Genomic DNA, 19,028 nt, shown 5'->3' with positions numbered 1-19,028 from the left:
CCCTCCGCCCAGTGCTTCGGTTAGTCCAGCCATCGTGTCAGAGTAGAGAGATTATAAGATTTAAACTCAGTTGAGGTCATATATAAAACCAGCACAGAGGTGCTTTGTGCTAAATGCTAACATGTTGACTTTCCCCCATCATGCATTGGGGTTAAGGGTCAAATACGTTTTAAATTATTTTGTCATTTTTTAAAATCTGCATCATGAAAATAATCGCGTTGCTACTTTTAGCCGCTATCACTTCCTGTTTTTATTACCGTGACCATGGTCCCGTCTCCTCGTCCCGACTCCTCGTCCCGTCTCCTTATAATTACATTTATACTAATGCAATAACTACATATATTCTCTCACTATAGAATGACTATTTATTTATTTCATATACTTTAAACCTGTATGTACTACCTCTCCTAGTTTGCTGGTATTCATGACAAAGACACTGCAGAGGTAAAGGAGGAACTCAGAACAGGAACCAGTCAACGTGTTGCTTTGGTTCCTCAGCACAACAGAACGGGATCTGAAAGTCCTAAAATAACGTGTTTGTTTGTTTGTTGTCAGGGAGCGTCCGGTGAACCGCCCCCCCGAGCTGCTGTACCCTCAGGCCGACGTGGCGGAGCGCCTGGCGCTCGGCGGCGGTGACGAGTCGCTGGTGAACGGAACCAAGGCCGACCTGCAGGCCGCCAAACGACTCGCCAAACGCCTCTACAGCCTGGACGGGTTCAGGAAGTCCGACGTGGCTCGACACCTCGGAAAGAAGTGAGTCGGCCTTCAATACCTCGTTACGTGTGTTTAGTTTGTGTTTTTATGTTTAACTTCTGTTTCTGTCTGCAGCAACGAGTTCAGTCAGATGGTGGCAGAGGAATACCTCAGTAACTTCAACTTCACGGGTCTGACCATCGATCAGGCTCTCAGGTCAGTCCTGAGTTCTGTTATTAGACATCAGAAAGCATGAAGATGTTAGCTCAAACAAATGCTGAATGAAACAACCAGAAATCACTTCACTCAACATGTTTAAATGTGTATAAAATACAATGACTATTAAGTAATAGTGTTGTTTTAATAATGTTGTTTTCCTGTCAAACTGTACAACTGTGTTAGAAAATATCTGCTACTGTGATTTTAAAAAAAAAGTCCACAGCTACAGGAAGCCAACTACGATTCCCAGGGTGCATCATGATGAGTAAAGTTTTGTGTCTGCAGGACGTTTCTGAGTCAGTTCGCTCTGATGGGAGAAACTCAGGAGAGAGAGAGAGTCCTCGCTCAGTTCTCCAGGAGATACAGACAGAGCAACCCAGAGACTGTCCCCACTGAAGGTACCTGTCTGTCTGTCTGCCTCCCCCGTCTCTAACCTGCCTCCCCCGTCTCTAACCTGCCTCCCCCGTCTCTAACCTGACTCCCCCGTCTCTAACCTGCCTCCCCCGTCTCTAACCTGCCTCCCCCGTCTCTAACCTGCCTCCCCCGTCTCTAACTTGCCTCCCCCGTCTCTAACCTGTCTCCCCTCTGTCTCCCTGGCTCTCAGACAGCGTCCACACTCTGACGTGTGCCGTCATGTTGCTGAACTCAGACCTTCATGGAAACGTGAGTCTGATTTAATATCGATGTTTATTCTGCCAGTGAGTCAGGAACAGGAACTCCTTATATGGTCGAATGAAGCAGCTCCCCAGATCCACTCTGTCCTCTTAATGAAGGTGCATTACAGCTCTTATTGTTATAGTTCTGCTCTTCTGTACATTATTACAGCGTATTTAACCAACGTGTAGAACATCGGTATGTGCAGATAAGAAGGAACCAGCCAACCAATGTGAAAGAGATGGACTGTTAGTAGCGATTTACAGAGAATACAAGATTTACCATCACAAACATAAACATAAAGCACAATGTTATACAGTATCCAACACCTTTAGGCACATTCAGGTACATTCATAAGCACCGTAATCCAATAAATGTAAAACAAATTGTACTTGAACGGAGGGAGAAACGTGATTTTGTTTCTAAAAAAGAAACCTCATTTCAGTTTCAGTTTGGTTTTCAATGTGTGATTTGAAAAACAAGTTTCTATTTCAGTTTGAACCCCTTGAACAGTTGAGATGTTAAGGTAGATTAGATGATTATCTTTTTCTCATAAATAAAGCTACATTTAACAACTTAAGTTGAGTTAAAAGAGGCTGATTTAAGGCAGACTGCAGTAGAATTCAAGGTGTTCTACTGCTGAAGATGATGAGCTGTGAGTCATCTGCATAAAGATTTAACGCAGCAATGACAAACAATCACAATATTATTGACATATATGGAGAGCAGCAGTGGTCCCAGTATGGAGCCCTGGGGAACACCAGCAAAGACCCAACAAACTAAACACATTGTGTTCTAACTGGCAAGTAATCTGAAAACCAGCCAACAGCATGTCCTCACAAGCACGTATTCATAGCATTGGAACTGTATTAATAACTATTGACATTAATTATATTGATCATACGCAGCAGATATCCAGAGAACCTAAACGTTTGAAATCAAGAGGCTCGCCAATAACATCTCAAATGTATTCAGTAAATTCTCTACAAATTAAAAGTCAAAACTAAGATTACAATTGTCTAATATTCACATTTCATAGCTGCCACCTTTGGGCCTCTACCAGAGCTCTCTACCACTCATCATGGTTCTCCCTCAGCAGATGGAGTTTACTCGGTTGTCATGGAGATTAGCTCAGTTTTTGGTGATAATTACTGTGAGTTGCATCTCAGTGTGAACTCTGCACAGCGAGCCCCCCGAGGTGACGGTGACTTCTGCCCAACAAGCTGTCCAATAACACGCTGAGCAACAGCCATGAGTCACAGTTTCTACATAATGAGACGTTTAGTCAACACTTTACATTCAATCAGGGAAAGTACTGCATTCAAACTTTCTACAGTATAAAGTACAACATGTACCTCTGAGATGTAGTACAGTAGAAAGTACAATATGTACCTCTGAGATGTAGTACAGTAGAAAGTACTATATGTGCCTCTGAGATGTAGTACAGTAGAAAGTACTATATGTACCTCTGAGATGTAGTACAGTATAAAGTACTATATGTACCTCTGAGGTGTAGTACAGTATAAAGTACTATATGTACCTCTGAGGTGTAGTACAGTATAAAGTACAACATGTACCTCTGAGGTGTAGTACAGTATAAAGTACAATATGTACCTCTGAGGTGTAGTACAGTATAAAGTACAATATGTACCTCTGAGGTGTAGTACAGTATAAAGTACAATATGTACCTCTGAGGTGTCGTACAGTATGTACCTCTGAGGTGTCGTACAGTATGTACCTCTGAGGTGTCGTACAGTATGTACCTCTGAGGTGTGGTGCAGTATAAAGTACTGTATGTACCTCTGAGGTGTAGGGCAGTATAAAGTACTGTATGTACCTCTGAGGTGTAGTACAGTATAAAGTACAACATGTACCTCTGAGGTGTAGTACAGTATAAAGTACTACATGTACCTCTGAGGTGTAGTACAGTATAAAGTACTACATGTACCTCTGAGGTGTAGTACAGTATAAAGTACTACATGTACCTCTGAGGTGTCGTACAGTATGTACCTCTGAGGTGTCGTACAGTACAAAGTACAGTATGTACCTCTGAGGTGTCGTACAGTACAAAGTACAGTATGTACCTCTGAGGTGTGGTGCAGTATAAAGTACAGTATGTACCTCTGAGGTGTGGTGCAGTATAAAGTACAGTATGTACCTCTGAGGTGTGGTGCAGTATAAAGTACAGTATGTACCTCTGAGGTGTGGTGCAGTATAAAGTACTGTATGTACCTCTGAGGTGTAGTGCAGTATAAAGTACTATATGTACCTCTGAGGTGTGGTACAGTATAAAGTACTATATGTACCTCTGAGATGTAGAAGAGGAAGTAGATATATTAAATATTAAACTTATTTTGACATAACTTTTAACTATATAAAGACAAATGTAGTTGGATATTTTTAAATACAGAGGCGACCTCCTATTGGCTCACAGACCTGGGTCCCCAGGCAGGAGGAGTGGCATTATGGGAAATGTAGGCTTTAGGGGTTAAGACAGACTGAAAGTCAGGATATTTTTTCACCTTTTATTATGTCTGTCGTTTCTCCCCCAACTTTATAGAAATACAATAATGAAACGGAACTAAATCATTCGTTAATTGTGTGTGTGTGTGTGTAGAACGTGGGGAAGAGGATGTCCTGCAGTCAGTTCATCACCAACCTGGAGGGTCTCAACGATGGAAAAGACTTCCCCAAAGATCTGCTGAAGGTAAGGCTGACACACACACACTTTTACACACACACACGTGTATACAACACACGCACGGATGCTTGTGATTGTCAGAGCAGAAAAATGAAAAAGGGAGACGCAATCAATTTAACTCTTTGTGTGTGGGTGTGTGTGTGTGTGTCACTCACTCACTCGTTTGTTTCCATCTCAGCCTCAGAGCGATCAACATGAATCTGCGTCACCTCTTTACCTCCTCCATCATCATCACACTAACTCTGTTAATGTGTGTGTCAGTGGCGGGCCGTTTATTTTATACATGGGCCTTCTGTGCTGTCCTACTACACTTGAACCATCTCCTAATAATCTCATTATGACGCGCAAGCTACGGTTATTTGTTTCTAGGGGTGTAACAAACAACATCCCAAATGTCCGACCCAGGTTAGGGAGGACCTGGACCTGTATTGTATCCGATTTCGAGCCTCGTTCCCTGGGTGACAGTCAGTGCATGTCCCCCGGATAAATAGCGGAATACATCCCAAATGTCTCACTGTCATTTGGGACATTTCTGACATTTGGTCTAGGCCATTTGGACTAAATGGCCTGCCCATATACATTTAGTCAAAATGTCCAATTTTGATTTATGAGGACATTATGTTATTTATGTAGCCGATACTGACATTTGGCCGACATTTGTATGGGCTTGCCATGTAGGCCAAATTGCCTAACCCATTTGGCAGAAGTATCCCGTTTGGCCCATTTTGATTTTCCAGCTAAATGAGTCTTGTGCTTGTATTGTATCCGATTTCGAGCCTCGTTCCTGGGGTGACAGTCAGTGCATGTCCCCCGAACAAATGGCGGAATACATTCGGGACAACTTTTCGCGAACTTTGAAAAATCGTAGCTCGGCGGCCGACGGTCCGATCGGAGCACCGCTCTCTCGGGCGTCAGCCGGGGGGCCGTAGTTCCTGATCCGACCGGTTGCTGGCCGCTGAAGGCCTTCCTTTGCCCGTTATGATTTTTTGAAAAGTGGACGCTTTTTCCCTAATACCCCAATACAAATGTATCCTGTTCGTCTCAGAGGCCCTACGAAACATGAGGGACATCTGGTCAACTAGTTTCATTAGAAACATGAGAAACATCTGGTCAACTAGTTTCATTAGAAACACGAGGAACATCTAAACTAGTTTCATTAGAAACACGAGCAACATCTAAACTAGTTTCATTAGAAACATGAGGAACATCTGGTCAACTAGTTTCATTAGAAACATGAGGAACATCTGGTCAACTAGTTTCATTAGAAACACGAGGAACATCTGGTCAACTAGTTTCATTAGAAACACGAGGAACATCTGGTCAACTAGTTTCATTAGAAACACGAGGAACATCTGGTCAAATAGTTTCATTAGAAACACGAGGAACATCTGGTCAACTAGTTTCATTAGAAACACGAGGAACATCTGGTCAACTAGTTTCATTAGAAACACGAGGAACATCTGGTCAACTAGTTTCATTAGAAACACGAGGAACATCTGGTCAACTAGTTTCATTAGAAACACGAGGAACATCTGGTCAACTAGTTTCATTAGAAACACGAGGAACATCTGGTCAACTAGTTTCATTAGAAACACGAGGAACATCTGGTCAACTAGTTTCATTAGAAACACGAGGAACATCTGGTCAACTAGTTTCATTAGAAACACGAGGAACATCTGGTCAACTAGTTTCATTAGAAACACGAGGAACATCTGGTCAACTAGTTTCATTAGAAACACGAGGAACATCTGGTCAACTAGTTTCATTAGAAACACGAGGAACATCTGGTCAACTAGTTTCATTAGAAACACGAGGAACATCTGGTCAACTAGTTTCATTAGAAACACGAGGAACATCTGGTCAACTAGTTTCATTAGAAACACGAGGAACATCTAAACTAGTTTCATTAGAAACACGAGGAACATCTAAACTAGTTTCATTAGAAACACGAGGAACATCTAAACTAGTTTCATTAGAAACACGAGGAACATCTCAAACACTTTCCCAGAATGCAACAGGTGGCCTGGTCTCGTCATGTGATGTATGAACAACACCAGTTTCTCAGTTCATTCTGCATTTCTGAAGTCGGGTGATGTTTCTGAAGTTGGGTGATGTGTTTCTATAAAAGCCTTTTAAATAATCTTAAACTATAAATATATCAGCAGATTAAGCGAAACCACAGAATTATACAGTATGAATATGAGTTTGATGTATCTGCAGACGTCTGCAAGAGCACATTAATTAAATGTGTGTTTTCATTTGATAATTACCTTTTCAAAATATTAATTTCTCTCAATATTTATCCTGATTCTGATCCTTCAACCTTGTTTAAAACATGTAGAGTATGAAAACAATTAAATTCAAATCAATTTAATTATAAAAGATGAAATTTTATATATATATATATATATATATATATATAAAATACCTTAAAAGGTAGAAAATAAAAATATGTGAAATTTGTTTGTCAAAATAAAAAAACAATGAAGATGAAATATACTATTTAGTTAAATATAATTTAAAATGTAAAAAAATATACATACAGGAAAATTAAATGTATAGAAATATAAAAAAATACATATATTAAATATAGGCAGGAGAGTGTAAAATATTTGATATAAATGACATTTTATTGTGTAAACGGTCTTTTACTGTCTCAACATATGAAATTTATCTGTTTAAACAAAGCTGAAATAAAACAGCATTATTATATTAAGTTATAGATTTAACTTAAATATGTCATCATTCAGATATCGCTGAGTCATGATTTACATATTTCTGGGTCTTTTTCTGCTGAACGTCTCTGATTCAGCTCTGTGAATCCTCCCTGATTGACAGCAGGAGGAGGGGGGGCGGGCCAAAGCTCCTGTCCCTGCGCTCTCATTGGCTGCTGCTGCAGAGAGAAAATGCGCATTGAGAGAGCGAGGGGGAAAAAAGAGAGAGAGGGGAGGAGGGAGGGCATTGCTCCTCAACAGTTCAGAGTCTCAGCAGAGAGAAGAAGAGGAGGAATAAATGAGGAGGAGGAGGAGGAGGAGTGAGCTCACCTGACGGAGGGATTCTCCTGCAGGACGAAGACGACAACAAGCAAAGGAGGAGAAGAAGAAGAATGAAGTTGGAGGACGAAGAGATCAATATCTGAGGAGGATTTTTTTGGTACACAGAGTGCAACAGGAGAAACTCTCCTCTTTTTCCTCTCCCCCATCAGCTCACACCTCTCTTCTCCCTCTACATCCTTCATCCCTCCATCTCCACTGGGTTGTGGCGTCTCCAGGAGGAAGCTGACGTCAGTTTTGGGGGTTCTCTCTGTCTCTCTCTCTCTCTCTCCATGTGTGGGTGTGCTCTCTCTGCTCTTCGTGGTGAATGTTTTGGTCGATGCTGCTGATGCGTTTCCTCCGTCACGCAGCTTTATATTTTGCAGTCCAGGGATTCTCCTCCTCCGCCTGCGTTCAACAGACACTTTAAAAACTCACATTTCTGGAGAAACTGCAGAAGAAGAAGATCAGAGTTGTGGTTTGGATATTTTTTTGATTTGAGTGTTTTGTTTTGGGCTGTTTTTTCCTGCAGGAGTGTGAGCGGATGAAATACGCATCACTGCTTCTAAACAGTGGATTACACACACACACACACACACACAGACACACACTCTCACACTTGTTTCACGTGAAGCGAACAGGAAGTTGACAACGAAAAATATACATAATTTAAAACAAAACATCTTTTAGATCATTATTTTCTTTCATAATTTTTTTACCAATTAGCTGTTTCATGTCAGCACATCTTTACATTCCTGACTGTTGGTCGGCGTAAGATTTAATTCATCTTTATTTAAAAAAATATAATTGAACTGTATTTAGATTTGATCAAAAGTTGCTTAAATACGAATTCATCAGCATTTATAAAATCCCTTGAGGACGAATCTCACAGCAGATTCATGTAAACACTTTATTACACACGATTCATTCAAACGTCCGTAGAAGCGTCTGAAGCAGGTTCCAGTCTCGGCTCTGAACACCTGAAGCCGGATGAAGCGCTGCTGTGTTTGTGATGCATGATGAGTAGAGCTGGATCCATAATGCAGCAGCTCCACTGAGGACGCCGTCAGTCCAGAACCAGAACCATCAGACTCTGCTCCATTTACAAGTTCTTCTTCTTTTTTTCCCGCTGGATTCACTGTTTTTTTCCCTGAAGTTCAGTCGGATTTCGATTCAGATTCTGAGATGATTGGCGTCAACAGCATCCACTCGTCGGGCCGCATGCGGTCGCGGTCGCTCTGCTCGGTCCGGAGCGGGCGGGATTCCAGGGACACGGACCCGTTCAGGTATCCCAGAACCCCCCGCTCCCGCTCACTCAAACCGCTGGCCTTCCCAGACCTGCTGGGGAAAACCCAGGACGGACAGCAGCACCGGCAGAGCCGCAAGAAGAAGGTAGAACCTGGAGCTGGTTTCTCTCAATGCATTTGTTTTCATTGACAGAACGTGAGGTTTAGACACAAAGAGAAGCCAAAGTTCTTCAGAGAACATAAAGGTTCCAGACACCAACAAGTTAAAACCAGTCACCGTTTCACACCACATGATACCTACAGTTACGTCCTCCTGTCACCATGCGTCACATGGTTCATACATTCACATCATATCACACTCGAAACACTTTCTCCGTTTCATAAAACAGTTTTTATTCGCTAGTTATTTCAAGTTTGTCTCTACTTCTGTTTATTCTTTTTCAATTAACTTCAACTTTACATGCAGGTTTTTCACAATAAAAGCCAAAGAAAAGGGAATGACTGTGTCCGAAGGGCAAAAGTTTCACAATAAAAGCATAAGGAATGTCCATAGAGCTGCTGAAGGACTGTGTTCATCATTTCATCATCACTTCCTCATATTTCATTATCCTGTCATGCTTTTGAATCACTTACTTTGTGAAACATTTGTGCAGGAAGTGTTAAGATGTAGATGAGAACTCAACTTTGCCTGCAAAAGTTTCACAATAAAAGTACAAGGAAAGGAAAAGATAATGTTCATACTGTGATTTAAATCTCATCTCATCTGATTCTAACATCATCAAACTTATTTTTCATTTCTTTGTGTGAAACAACACAAAGTGTTGAGGTTCATTGTCAGCAGCTTAACTGCAGAAGTGACAGAGTTCATTGTGTGAATGTTTCCGTTTGGTTCTACTCTGACGTTTGGTTGTGATCGGCTGGAGGTTGTTGAGATTTTTCTGATGTCACATCTTAATGAATCTAAATTCATCCTCAGACTAGTACTGAAATAATGAATTCCAGTCTCTTCTTTGTTGGTGTTTTTTAACGGTTCTCCAATCGATCGGCTCCTGATTATCACTCTGAATAGTTTGATCGATGGAAAACGATCAGATCTGATTTGAAACATTTATTTTGCCTGCACAGCTGGACACTTCCTTAGTTTCACATTAAAAGCCCACCATGCTTGAAGGCTTTTATTTTGAAACATCTTCAGGAAGTTTCTTTGACGGTTGCTTAAAACTGCAAAGTGCCGACATTGAGAGTGAAATCCCTCCGATACCTCAAACTATTATCAACGGGAGATTGTTTTACTATTCATGAAAGTTCATTAAGAATCTGAACTATGATTCAAACTGTAATTTGTTAATAAAAAAAATAGTAAAGAATCTAATGAAATATTTGGGACAATAAATAAAGAGTTAATACTATTAATTTAAAATGTTTCTCCAAACTCCTCGCTTCCTTTAACTTTTATTTTATTTTATTAAATTATGTTTTATTTCCTCTTTTGCACCTTTTTACATCTTTAATGGAGCATCGAGTGGAAAGCTCTGTTTTTAAATGTTCTGTGGAACTAAACTGAGTTACAGTACAGTTATAATACAGTTATAATATAGTTGTAATACAGTTATGATACAGGAGGCTGCAGGGCCGTGTGCAGACAGAGCATAACGTTCAGAATGAACACACTGAGCTGTGGGTTTAAGTAGCTTCAGTATCGGATATAAAATCATAATCACTCACTAACGATCGGATGACCTTCATCTGACGTGAACTGAAGTGTTGGTGTTTATTTATTTATTTTAAAAGACCATGATGCTTTGTAACATAATCATGAAATATAGATAAATGATAAAATCACTAATTTAAATCTTTATAATACAAATAACAGAAAACATGAAAGTGAGTTTAAAAATAAATTAGATAAATAATCTTCTGAACGAACACAAGAGTTTATTGTTTATTTCTGCAGATTAAAGTCTCGACTGTTTGTTTAAAGGAAAGTCAATAATCCATCACACAGACACACACGCTGCTCTCTCACACACACACAGACACACACGCTGCTCTCTCACACACACACAGACACACACGCTGCTCTCTCACACACACAGACACACACGCTGCTCTCTCACACACACACAGACACACACGCTGCTCTCTCACACACACACACACACGCTGCTCTCTCACACACACAGACACACACGCTGCTCTCTCACACACACACACACACGCTGCTCTCTCACACACACAGACACACACGCTGCTCTCTCTCACACACACAGACACACACGCTGCTCTCTCTCACACACACGCTGCTCTCTCTCACACACACAGACACACACGCTGCTCTCTCACACACACACACACACGCTGCTCTCTCACACACAGACACACACGCTGCTCTCTCACACACACAGACACACACGCTGCTCTCTCACACACACAGACACACACGCTGCTCTCTCTCACACACACAGACACACACGCTGCTCTCTCACACACACACACACACACGCTGCTCTCTCACACACACACACACACACGCTGCTCTCTCACACACACAGACACACACGCTGCTCTCTCTCACACACACAGACACACACGCTGCTCTCTCACACACACAGACACACACGCTGCTCTCTCTCACACACACACACACACGCTGCTCTCTCACACACACAGACACACACGCTGCTCTCTCTCACACACACAGACACACACGCTGCTCTCTCACACACACAGACACACACGCTGCTCTCTCACACACACAGACACACACGCTGCTCTCTCACACACACAGTACAAACAACACACGCGCGTTACTGACTGTGTTGTCTCTGCAGACTCTCTACAGCTCCATCAAGAACGAGAAGCTTCAATGGACCATGTGAGTTTGAACCATCGACTGTTTTTATCTGAAGTGTGTGTTGTTTGTACTGTCTGTGTGTGTGTTGTTTGTACTGTCTGTGTGTGTGTTGTTTGTACTGTCTGTGTGTGTGTGTTGTTTGTACTGTGTGTGTGTTTGTACTGTGTGTGTGTTGTTTGTACTGTGTGTGTTTGTACTGTGTGTGTTTGTACTGTGTGTTTGTACTGTGTGTGGTGTTTGTACTGTGTGTGGTGTTTGTACTGTGTGTACTGTGTTTGTACTGTGTGTGTGTTGTTTGTACTGTGTGTGTTTGTACTGTGTGTGTTTGTACTGTGTGTGTTTGTACTGTGTGTGGTGTTTGTACTGTGTGTGGTGTTTGTACTGTGTGTACTGTGTTTGTACTGTGTGTACTGTGTTTGTACTGTGCGTGTGTGTTTGTACTGTGTGTGTGTGTACTGTGTGTGTGTGTTTGTACTGTGTGTTTGTACTGTGTGTTTGTACTGTGTGTTTGTACTGTGTGTTTGTACTGTGTGTTTGTACTCTGTGTGTGTGTGTTTGTAGTGTGTGTGTGTGTACTCTGTGTGTGTGTGTTTGTAGTGTGTGTGTGTGTACTGTGTGTTTGTACTGTGTGTTTGTACTCTGTGTGTGTGTGTTTGTAGTGTGTGTGTGTGTGTGTACTGTGTGTGTGTGTGTGTGTTGTGTGTACTGTGTGTTGTGTGTACTGTGTGTGTGTGTGTGCCTGATGCCCAGACTCTTATTTAAGCCTCTGTTGCCATGGCAACCGCTCCCTGCTTTCTTTCCTCGCTGTAATTACAGGTCAGCATCCCAACGCCCACACACACACACGTATATATATACTTATATATATACACACACAGGCATCTGTCCTCCCTCATGTTCAGCCTTTCATCTCTTCAGGTATTTAATCTTCTGCAGCTATTTGGTTTTTAAAAGGTGACATATTAATGACTTAAATATGACTTAACTATGTGAGGACAGGAGATGTTGAATCGGAGGTTAATCAGACCACAATGATAAGTGATGTTTCATTCCTCAGAGATGAGGAGGAGTTGAGGAAGTCCATGTCTGAGCTGGCTGAGGTCCGGACAGACTCCGCCTCCCACACCATGAGGAGACTGGGCAGTGGAGGAAACCCGCTGGTGGGCGTCGCCCAGCAGGCCGACGGAGAGCTCTACAAGAGCGGCTTCCTGGTCCGAAAAGTCCACGCCGACCCCGACGGGAAGAGAAGTATGTCTACCTTCTCCTACCTCTTCTTTGTCTGCTTCTTCTTCTTCTTCTTCTACTTTAACTTCTTCTTCTTCATAACCAGCGTGTTTTGTTGATGTTGTGGCGATAGAACAATAGAAAAGGAGGGTGCTCTGTCTCTACCTTCAGGGACTATTTAGTCTGAATTCATACATTATGTATCTGAACTCGTGATGTGTGGAGTTCCCCAAGGCTCCATCCTGGGCCCTCATCTCTTTACCATGAGAAAAACTATTAATTATTACAATAATATTATACAGACGACACCTGAATTTACCTTCACCAAGCAACTATAGTCATAATGTGTGTGTATATATATATATACACAGTATATTAGCTGACGTTTCTGAGGCCCAGGACGACGGACATTTAAAGCCACATCTCTTGATGTCTGATATATCCCATGATGCCTTGTTTCTCCCAGCTCCTCGGGGTAAGAGGGGGTGGAAGTCTTTCTACGCGATGCTGAAGGGTCTGGTGCTCTACCTGCAGAAGGTAAACATCTGAACTGCGTTTCCCAGCAGCCCCGCTGTTTCATACATGGCAGCCTCTCCACATTAAGTGTCTATTTTTAACTGTGTTTGTCCCAGATGGGATGTGAGAACAGGACACACCATGTGGGTCAAACAAGTCTTTCTGTCCTCATACTTTGTTTTTACTCTCAGAAGTTTCCCCACATAACCAAGAAACATGATCATCGAAAACAGGAAGTTCCATTTTACATCATGATAGAATATTTTCATGTTTCAATGACATATTTTGTCTTTATTTCTACATATAATATATTTAGTTTTTGTGTTTAATATTTCAGTTATTTCTTCTATATTTAAACTTCCTTGTTCAGCCCTGTGTATAAACTGGCTATGAATGAATTATCTTTGTCATCTTTTGTGAAAACATGATGAGTTAGTGTAGTAACTAGGGTTGGGTACCAAAAACCGGTGCTAATATGGCACCAGTTCCTATACGACCGGTACCTACCGGACCGAAACGCAACGCAGATTTCGGTGCTTCCTTTCGGTGCCTGAGCCGATTGAAATACTTTTTTTACACTACTCTGATGACTCCGTCCTGGCAGCAGGTAACGAGAGCCTCGGTACTCCGCTCCTCACTCATAGTATTATTACAACCGGACGAGCCGTGCGCGCTTAGAAACAAACCCCTCCATCATTCAGGGGAAGCTTCGGCCATGATTTATTAAAAAAAAAAAAACCCGAGAACGAGATCTGTCAAACGGCTGGCAGGCTACTGACTTCCTCCATCGACATCCGGGTACTTAGCGCTGCCGCTCATAAGCACAACAACACATGCACGCGAAACCTTCTTCTTCTTCTTCAGGTGTAGTGGCGGTTGGCAAACGATGAATTGGCGCATTAGCGCCACCAACTGATAAAATAAAATTAGTCAGGAGAGGTGTCGTATTTTGCCAGAGAAGTCCTGTATGCTCATATTTCTGCAAAATAATTGCTGAGGTTTGAAGCTGTAGTGTGTGTACAGAGTGTGTGTGTGTCTATTTATATTTATTTAAGTATACTGTAAACTGTTGTTCACAGTTAATATATTGTTCATAGTTTGAAGTTGTAGTTTGAAGTGTTTTGTATTTATTTATATTTATAGTATACTTTAAACAGTTAATATATTGTTCAATTTGAAGACATTTTTTTGCCTTGGCAATAAAAAAAAGCCTTTTAATGTCGTCAATCGTCGTTTTTTAAAGTATCGGTTCAGGCACCGTTTAGGCACCGGTATCGGAAAAAACCCAAACGATACCCATCCGTAGTAGTAACACTGTAGACGACATCGGCTGGAAGAACTTTCTATCGTTGCGGAATAATTTGGTTTGTAGAAATATAAAGACTAACTAAAACATAAAGAGGTATTTGTTTTAGTTCCGAAAACAATGCTTTCTGGGACTTGTAGTTGACTTCGTGAGTGTTGGAGCAGGTTTGAAGGTGATTGGCTGACTGATATCACGCCGCTATGTGATTGGCTGACAGGATGAGTTCCGTGCGGAGCGCGAGCTAACGGAGGAGGACGTGAAGAACGCCGTCTCCATCCATCACTCTCTGGCCATGAGAGCAGCCGACTACAGCAAGAGACCCAACGTCTTCTACCTGAGGACGGCCGACTGGAGAGTCTTCCTGCTGCAGGCTCCGTAAGGACCTGTCTGTCTGTCTGTCTGTCTGTCTGTCTGTCTGTCTGTCTGTCTAAAGACAACCATCAGGTCTCCATTAAACCAGAAGACCCTTGTGGTCTCCTCCTTGTCCCCTCAGCAATGCAGAACAGATGCAGTCGTGGATCACGCGCATCAACGTGGTGGCGGCCATGTTTTCCGCCCCCCCGTTCCCGGCGGCCATCGGGTCCCAGAAGAGGTTCAGCCGTCCTCTTCTGCCGGGATCCAACACCAAACTGTCCCAGGTACAGACCTCAGCCTTCCAGATCCTCCTCAGGTAAAGAGTCCCAGCGTCCGTGATCACGTCTGTTGAGTCTCTCCACGTCTGTCCCCCCCGACAGGAAGAGCAGGTCAAATCCCACGAGAACCGGTTCAGGGCGGTCTCCTCCGAGCTGGCCGACCTCACGGCCTCCATGCCGGACCTCAAGGTGAAAGGTCGCGAGCTGGAGGAGCAGAAACTCCGACAGGAGTACCTCGAGTTCGAGGTATGTTTCACAGCGGGGAGGACACCTTCACTGTACCCATGGTAACGGTACAGGATATTATGGTCTGTAGTGGACATTCAGACGGACAAGGACAGAAGCAAAGTTACTGCAGCTTTAGAGTCCAAATGTCCCTCCTTCATGACAAACAACCAGAAGAGACACAAGAGGCAGTGGCTAGACGCAAGAGGGAGGGGCTAAGCGCGAGAGGGAGGGGCTAAGCGCGAGAGGGAGGGGCTAAATAAGTTACAACCGGAGCAGTCGCCCCCTGATGGGCACTAGAGAGAATGCAGCTTTAACACGTGAAGCTCTGACTTCCCTCTACTGAAGCGGAGGTTGTCTCCTGGTGAGTCACTGCAGAACGAGCTGATCAGAGATCATTTTAATAGAGACTAATATCTTGTTATATAATCTCAGGACGGACCAGCAGCAGATTACTGCGGCTGTAGTTATTACGTGAGCGTCAGTCCATCAGTTTGATTCGTCAGGTGTGATCATAGAAGAGCAGCTTTACATCCAGTCTAAATGCACTTTACTCTGTTCTCTGGAACAAAAGCGTAACAAAGTACTGCAGAGAACGTCCCGTTAGTTCAGTTCAAGTCTCACAACGACACAAACACAGTCTGTGTCTGTGTAGAGCACAGATAACAGTCAGGGCTGTCTGACTCAAAGGTGAATGTAATAAATATAACTGATTACTTTGCTCCGTCTACTGTAGTAGTACACTGACTGTGTAGAAGTACCTCATACAAGCTTCTAAACATCACTACTGTCCCTTTAAGTCGTTTAGAGCGTCTTCACCTCACAGACTCAGAACAGCAGCAACAACATCACAAGATTATGGTTTATGTTTGAGCTCAGTGCGTACAGGTCATCTGAAGACATCACTCTGATCTCAGAGACGTTTCACTGGAGAAGATTTAAACGTAGAAGCTGATCTTAGTTCAGAGCTCGAGGTTGAGCTGCGTTCACACCAAACACCGGTTACAGCGAGTTATTAGAGAAGTCAATGCAGCTCATTGAAATGATTCTAAATTATTATTAATATTCTTTATTCACATAACATCCTCCGAGGAGCTGCGTGGGTCTCATTGATGAGTCACACTGTGTCTGCTGTTCACTACAGCTGTAAGAACACTAAACACGCTCTGATACATAACGTCTTCATGATGATAACTTGTAAAAAGTCTGAATTCATCTTTTGTTATTTCTCTCCTCAAGACGACAAACAAACTGAATGGAGTCTGGTTTGATCGGTGCTATGCTAAGCTAACATTGTAGCATCTCCATCAACACTCAACATGACGTCTAGACGTAAATGAACAAACAGGAGTCATATTATGGGATGTTTGTACAGGCTAGAGGAGACGAGTAAAAACATCGTCTCATTATGAGCAGCGGTTGTTTCTAAAGGTTTGTTCTTGTTAATAAAGTTTTATTAAAGAGAGACTTCCTGACGTGTCTCGTCTCGGTCCCGGTCCACAGAAAACCCGGTACGGGACGTACGCCATGCTGCTGCGGGCCAAGCATGCGAGCGGAGACGAGGACCTGTCTGCCTTCGAGTCGCGGCTGTTTGACGACGGCGGCCTGCAGAGGGCGCACTCCAGCCCCACGCTGCCTCAGGACGCCGCCTACAAGGACAAGACCCGCGGAGCCAAGACCTCCAAGAGCCTCAAGGGCACCTCGTCCTCGTCCTCCAGGACCGACGCCCAAGAAGGAAGCAAGAAGAAGAATGGCGGCGGGAACAACCAGCAGCCGGAGCCGCAGAAACAGGAAGTGGCGCCGTAAGGCGGCGAGGACATGAAGGACATCATGCATCATGGGTAGCAGGCTGACATCCTCCTTTAAACCTTTTCTGTTCAGTCACATTCTGATTGGCTCAGGGGACTTTCCTCCAGCCGAGGCGTTCGAGGTCTGTGGGAGATGAGACGCTCGTCTACGAGGACAACGAGCGGAGAGCGTTGTTGTATTTTTTTTTTACGAGTTGAAACATTCAGGAAACACAAACAAGGTTTTATTTCTCATCCAATCATCAAAGTTTCAGAGTAAGAGCTTTTTTTTCCTGGCAGGGGACTTTTATTTTGTTAAATGAGACTCAAACACTTCGTAGGTACTTTTGATCTTATTTTGAACTCCTGCAGCAAAGTGGGGGGGCGGGTTACCATGGCGACCAGATATGACGGACAGAGCGTGGGACTGTTGCCGTGGTGACCGAGGGGGGGGGGGGGGGGGGGGGGTACAGCAGTAATACACTGAGTACTCACAGCAGTACTGTGTTATGTGAATACTATCTGAAGGCTGAAGATGATCATTGAAACTGAGCATCAAATATGAATAAGTCAACCTTTCATCAGCAGACTGAGTTCATTATATATTTATATATAATAAACAATATGAATCATTAGAATGAACTCCCATGAGATGATATTAATAATAATAATTGTTTTAAGGTTCTTTATTACATTTCATCACATTTACAGACGGTGATATTTAAAACCTTTATTCTTCATTGTTCTGTGCGACAGAAGCTCTGACGATCGATCACGTCGTCTCTCATCATCTATAATTCATAAGATACCTGGAGACCTGTTGTGTCTCTGGTCCTTCATGGACTTCCTGTCTTTGCTGGAACCTGAATGAATCCGAATGAATCCGTCCACTTTATGTTTGTTTCTTCTTCTCTTAAACGTTCACCTTGAGCTGCAGCCATCTTGTTCTGCTGTCAGACAGCAGGGCTTTCTGGGTAATGCAGTCCTTCCTCATGCAGCTCCCTCCTGCTGCCCCCTGAGGTCTCCAGAGTCTGTGTCCTGGTTTGAGATCAGAGTACAAACAGCACGGAGAAGTACTTCAAGTACTCATGAAGCAGAACAATATGAATCACATCATTGATGTGTTCATATAATCTATAATAATACATCATCATGTATCAGCTGATTCGGTCATCTTTGGTTCACTTCCTGTGAGGTCATCATGAAATTCAACAGGAACCAGATGTAAGGACAGGAAGCGGTCACCAGGTGGCAGCAGAGAGGAAAAGAACTGAAATATGACGATTAATCCTGAATGTTTAAATGATGCACAAACAGCTGGAACCTCTGTAACAGGTTCAACTCTGAAGGTTTGGACTGTTGCTGATGGACTGATGATCCTCCAGGAGTTAGTCTGGTCCAGCTTTGGTTGGTTCTCTTAAAAAGACTCAAACTGCACATTTCAAAGGTACTGAGAGAACTGAAACCAAGGAGGTCTCTTAACGATCCATTCAGCCGACGCCAGGGCTGCAGTCCAATAGTCCGTCTGTCTGTTCAGCTTCAGGTCGCAACCAAACTCTTCTTCTCTTCCCTTCTTCGGCTCTGCACCAGTTTCCCTGCATGCTGGTGAAAAGGTTCTTCAAAAGCTTCCTTTTCTTATCTCCTAAAGGAGATGATGCCGTCCCACAATGCCTTGCGATTTGGACCCACGTTCAATAACGTCCAACTGCTGCTTCGTGTTCACGTAGCCCGCCTAGTGTCGGCGCCTTTTCCTAAGTCCTTATGAATCCTCCTTAACATCCTTCCTTGTCCTCAGTCCAAGAAACTCCCAAAAATAATCCTATTTGACTGCAGCTCAGGTTCGATTCCCGATGAATGACACTGAGACGGTTTTACGAAAGTCCTTGTCTCGATGCAGGTCTCGTGAACTCCCATCATGGTTTTAAATTGGGACCAAAC

General features: G+C 43.0%; 1 protein-coding gene across 4 annotated transcripts in view; it reads left to right on the top strand.

Annotated features, from left to right (window-relative positions):
• LOC142944505 (PH and SEC7 domain-containing protein 1-like) overlaps positions 1 to 17,550 on the top strand; it is a 19,495-nt gene extending 1,945 nt beyond the window's left edge. For 2 of the 4 annotated variants that reach the window (XM_076085664.1, XM_076085666.1), the window contains exons 2-13: positions 556 to 753; positions 829 to 909; positions 1,198 to 1,310; positions 1,517 to 1,575; positions 4,184 to 4,273; positions 11,378 to 11,421; positions 12,458 to 12,648; positions 13,091 to 13,161; positions 14,664 to 14,821; positions 14,940 to 15,084; positions 15,181 to 15,324; positions 16,807 to 17,550. In XM_076085664.1, coding sequence (XP_075941779.1) covers positions 556 to 753; positions 829 to 909; positions 1,198 to 1,310; positions 1,517 to 1,575; positions 4,184 to 4,273; positions 11,378 to 11,421; positions 12,458 to 12,648; positions 13,091 to 13,161; positions 14,664 to 14,821; positions 14,940 to 15,084; positions 15,181 to 15,324; positions 16,807 to 17,109 — 1,597 coding nt within the window. In that variant the 3' untranslated portion in view covers positions 17,110 to 17,550. The other 2 variants (XM_076085667.1, XM_076085668.1) reach the window with 2 other exon arrangements.
• The last annotated feature ends 1,478 nt before the right edge of the window (positions 17,551 to 19,028 follow it).

Source organism: Anarhichas minor, unplaced genomic scaffold (genome assembly GCF_050575085.1).
Source record: "Anarhichas minor isolate MPS153535 unplaced genomic scaffold, ASM5057508v1 ptg000248l, whole genome shotgun sequence".
In the NCBI taxonomy this organism is placed as follows: Eukaryota; Metazoa; Chordata; class Actinopteri; order Perciformes; family Anarhichadidae; genus Anarhichas; species Anarhichas minor.
This window is presented reverse-complemented; position numbering and strand designations above follow the sequence as displayed.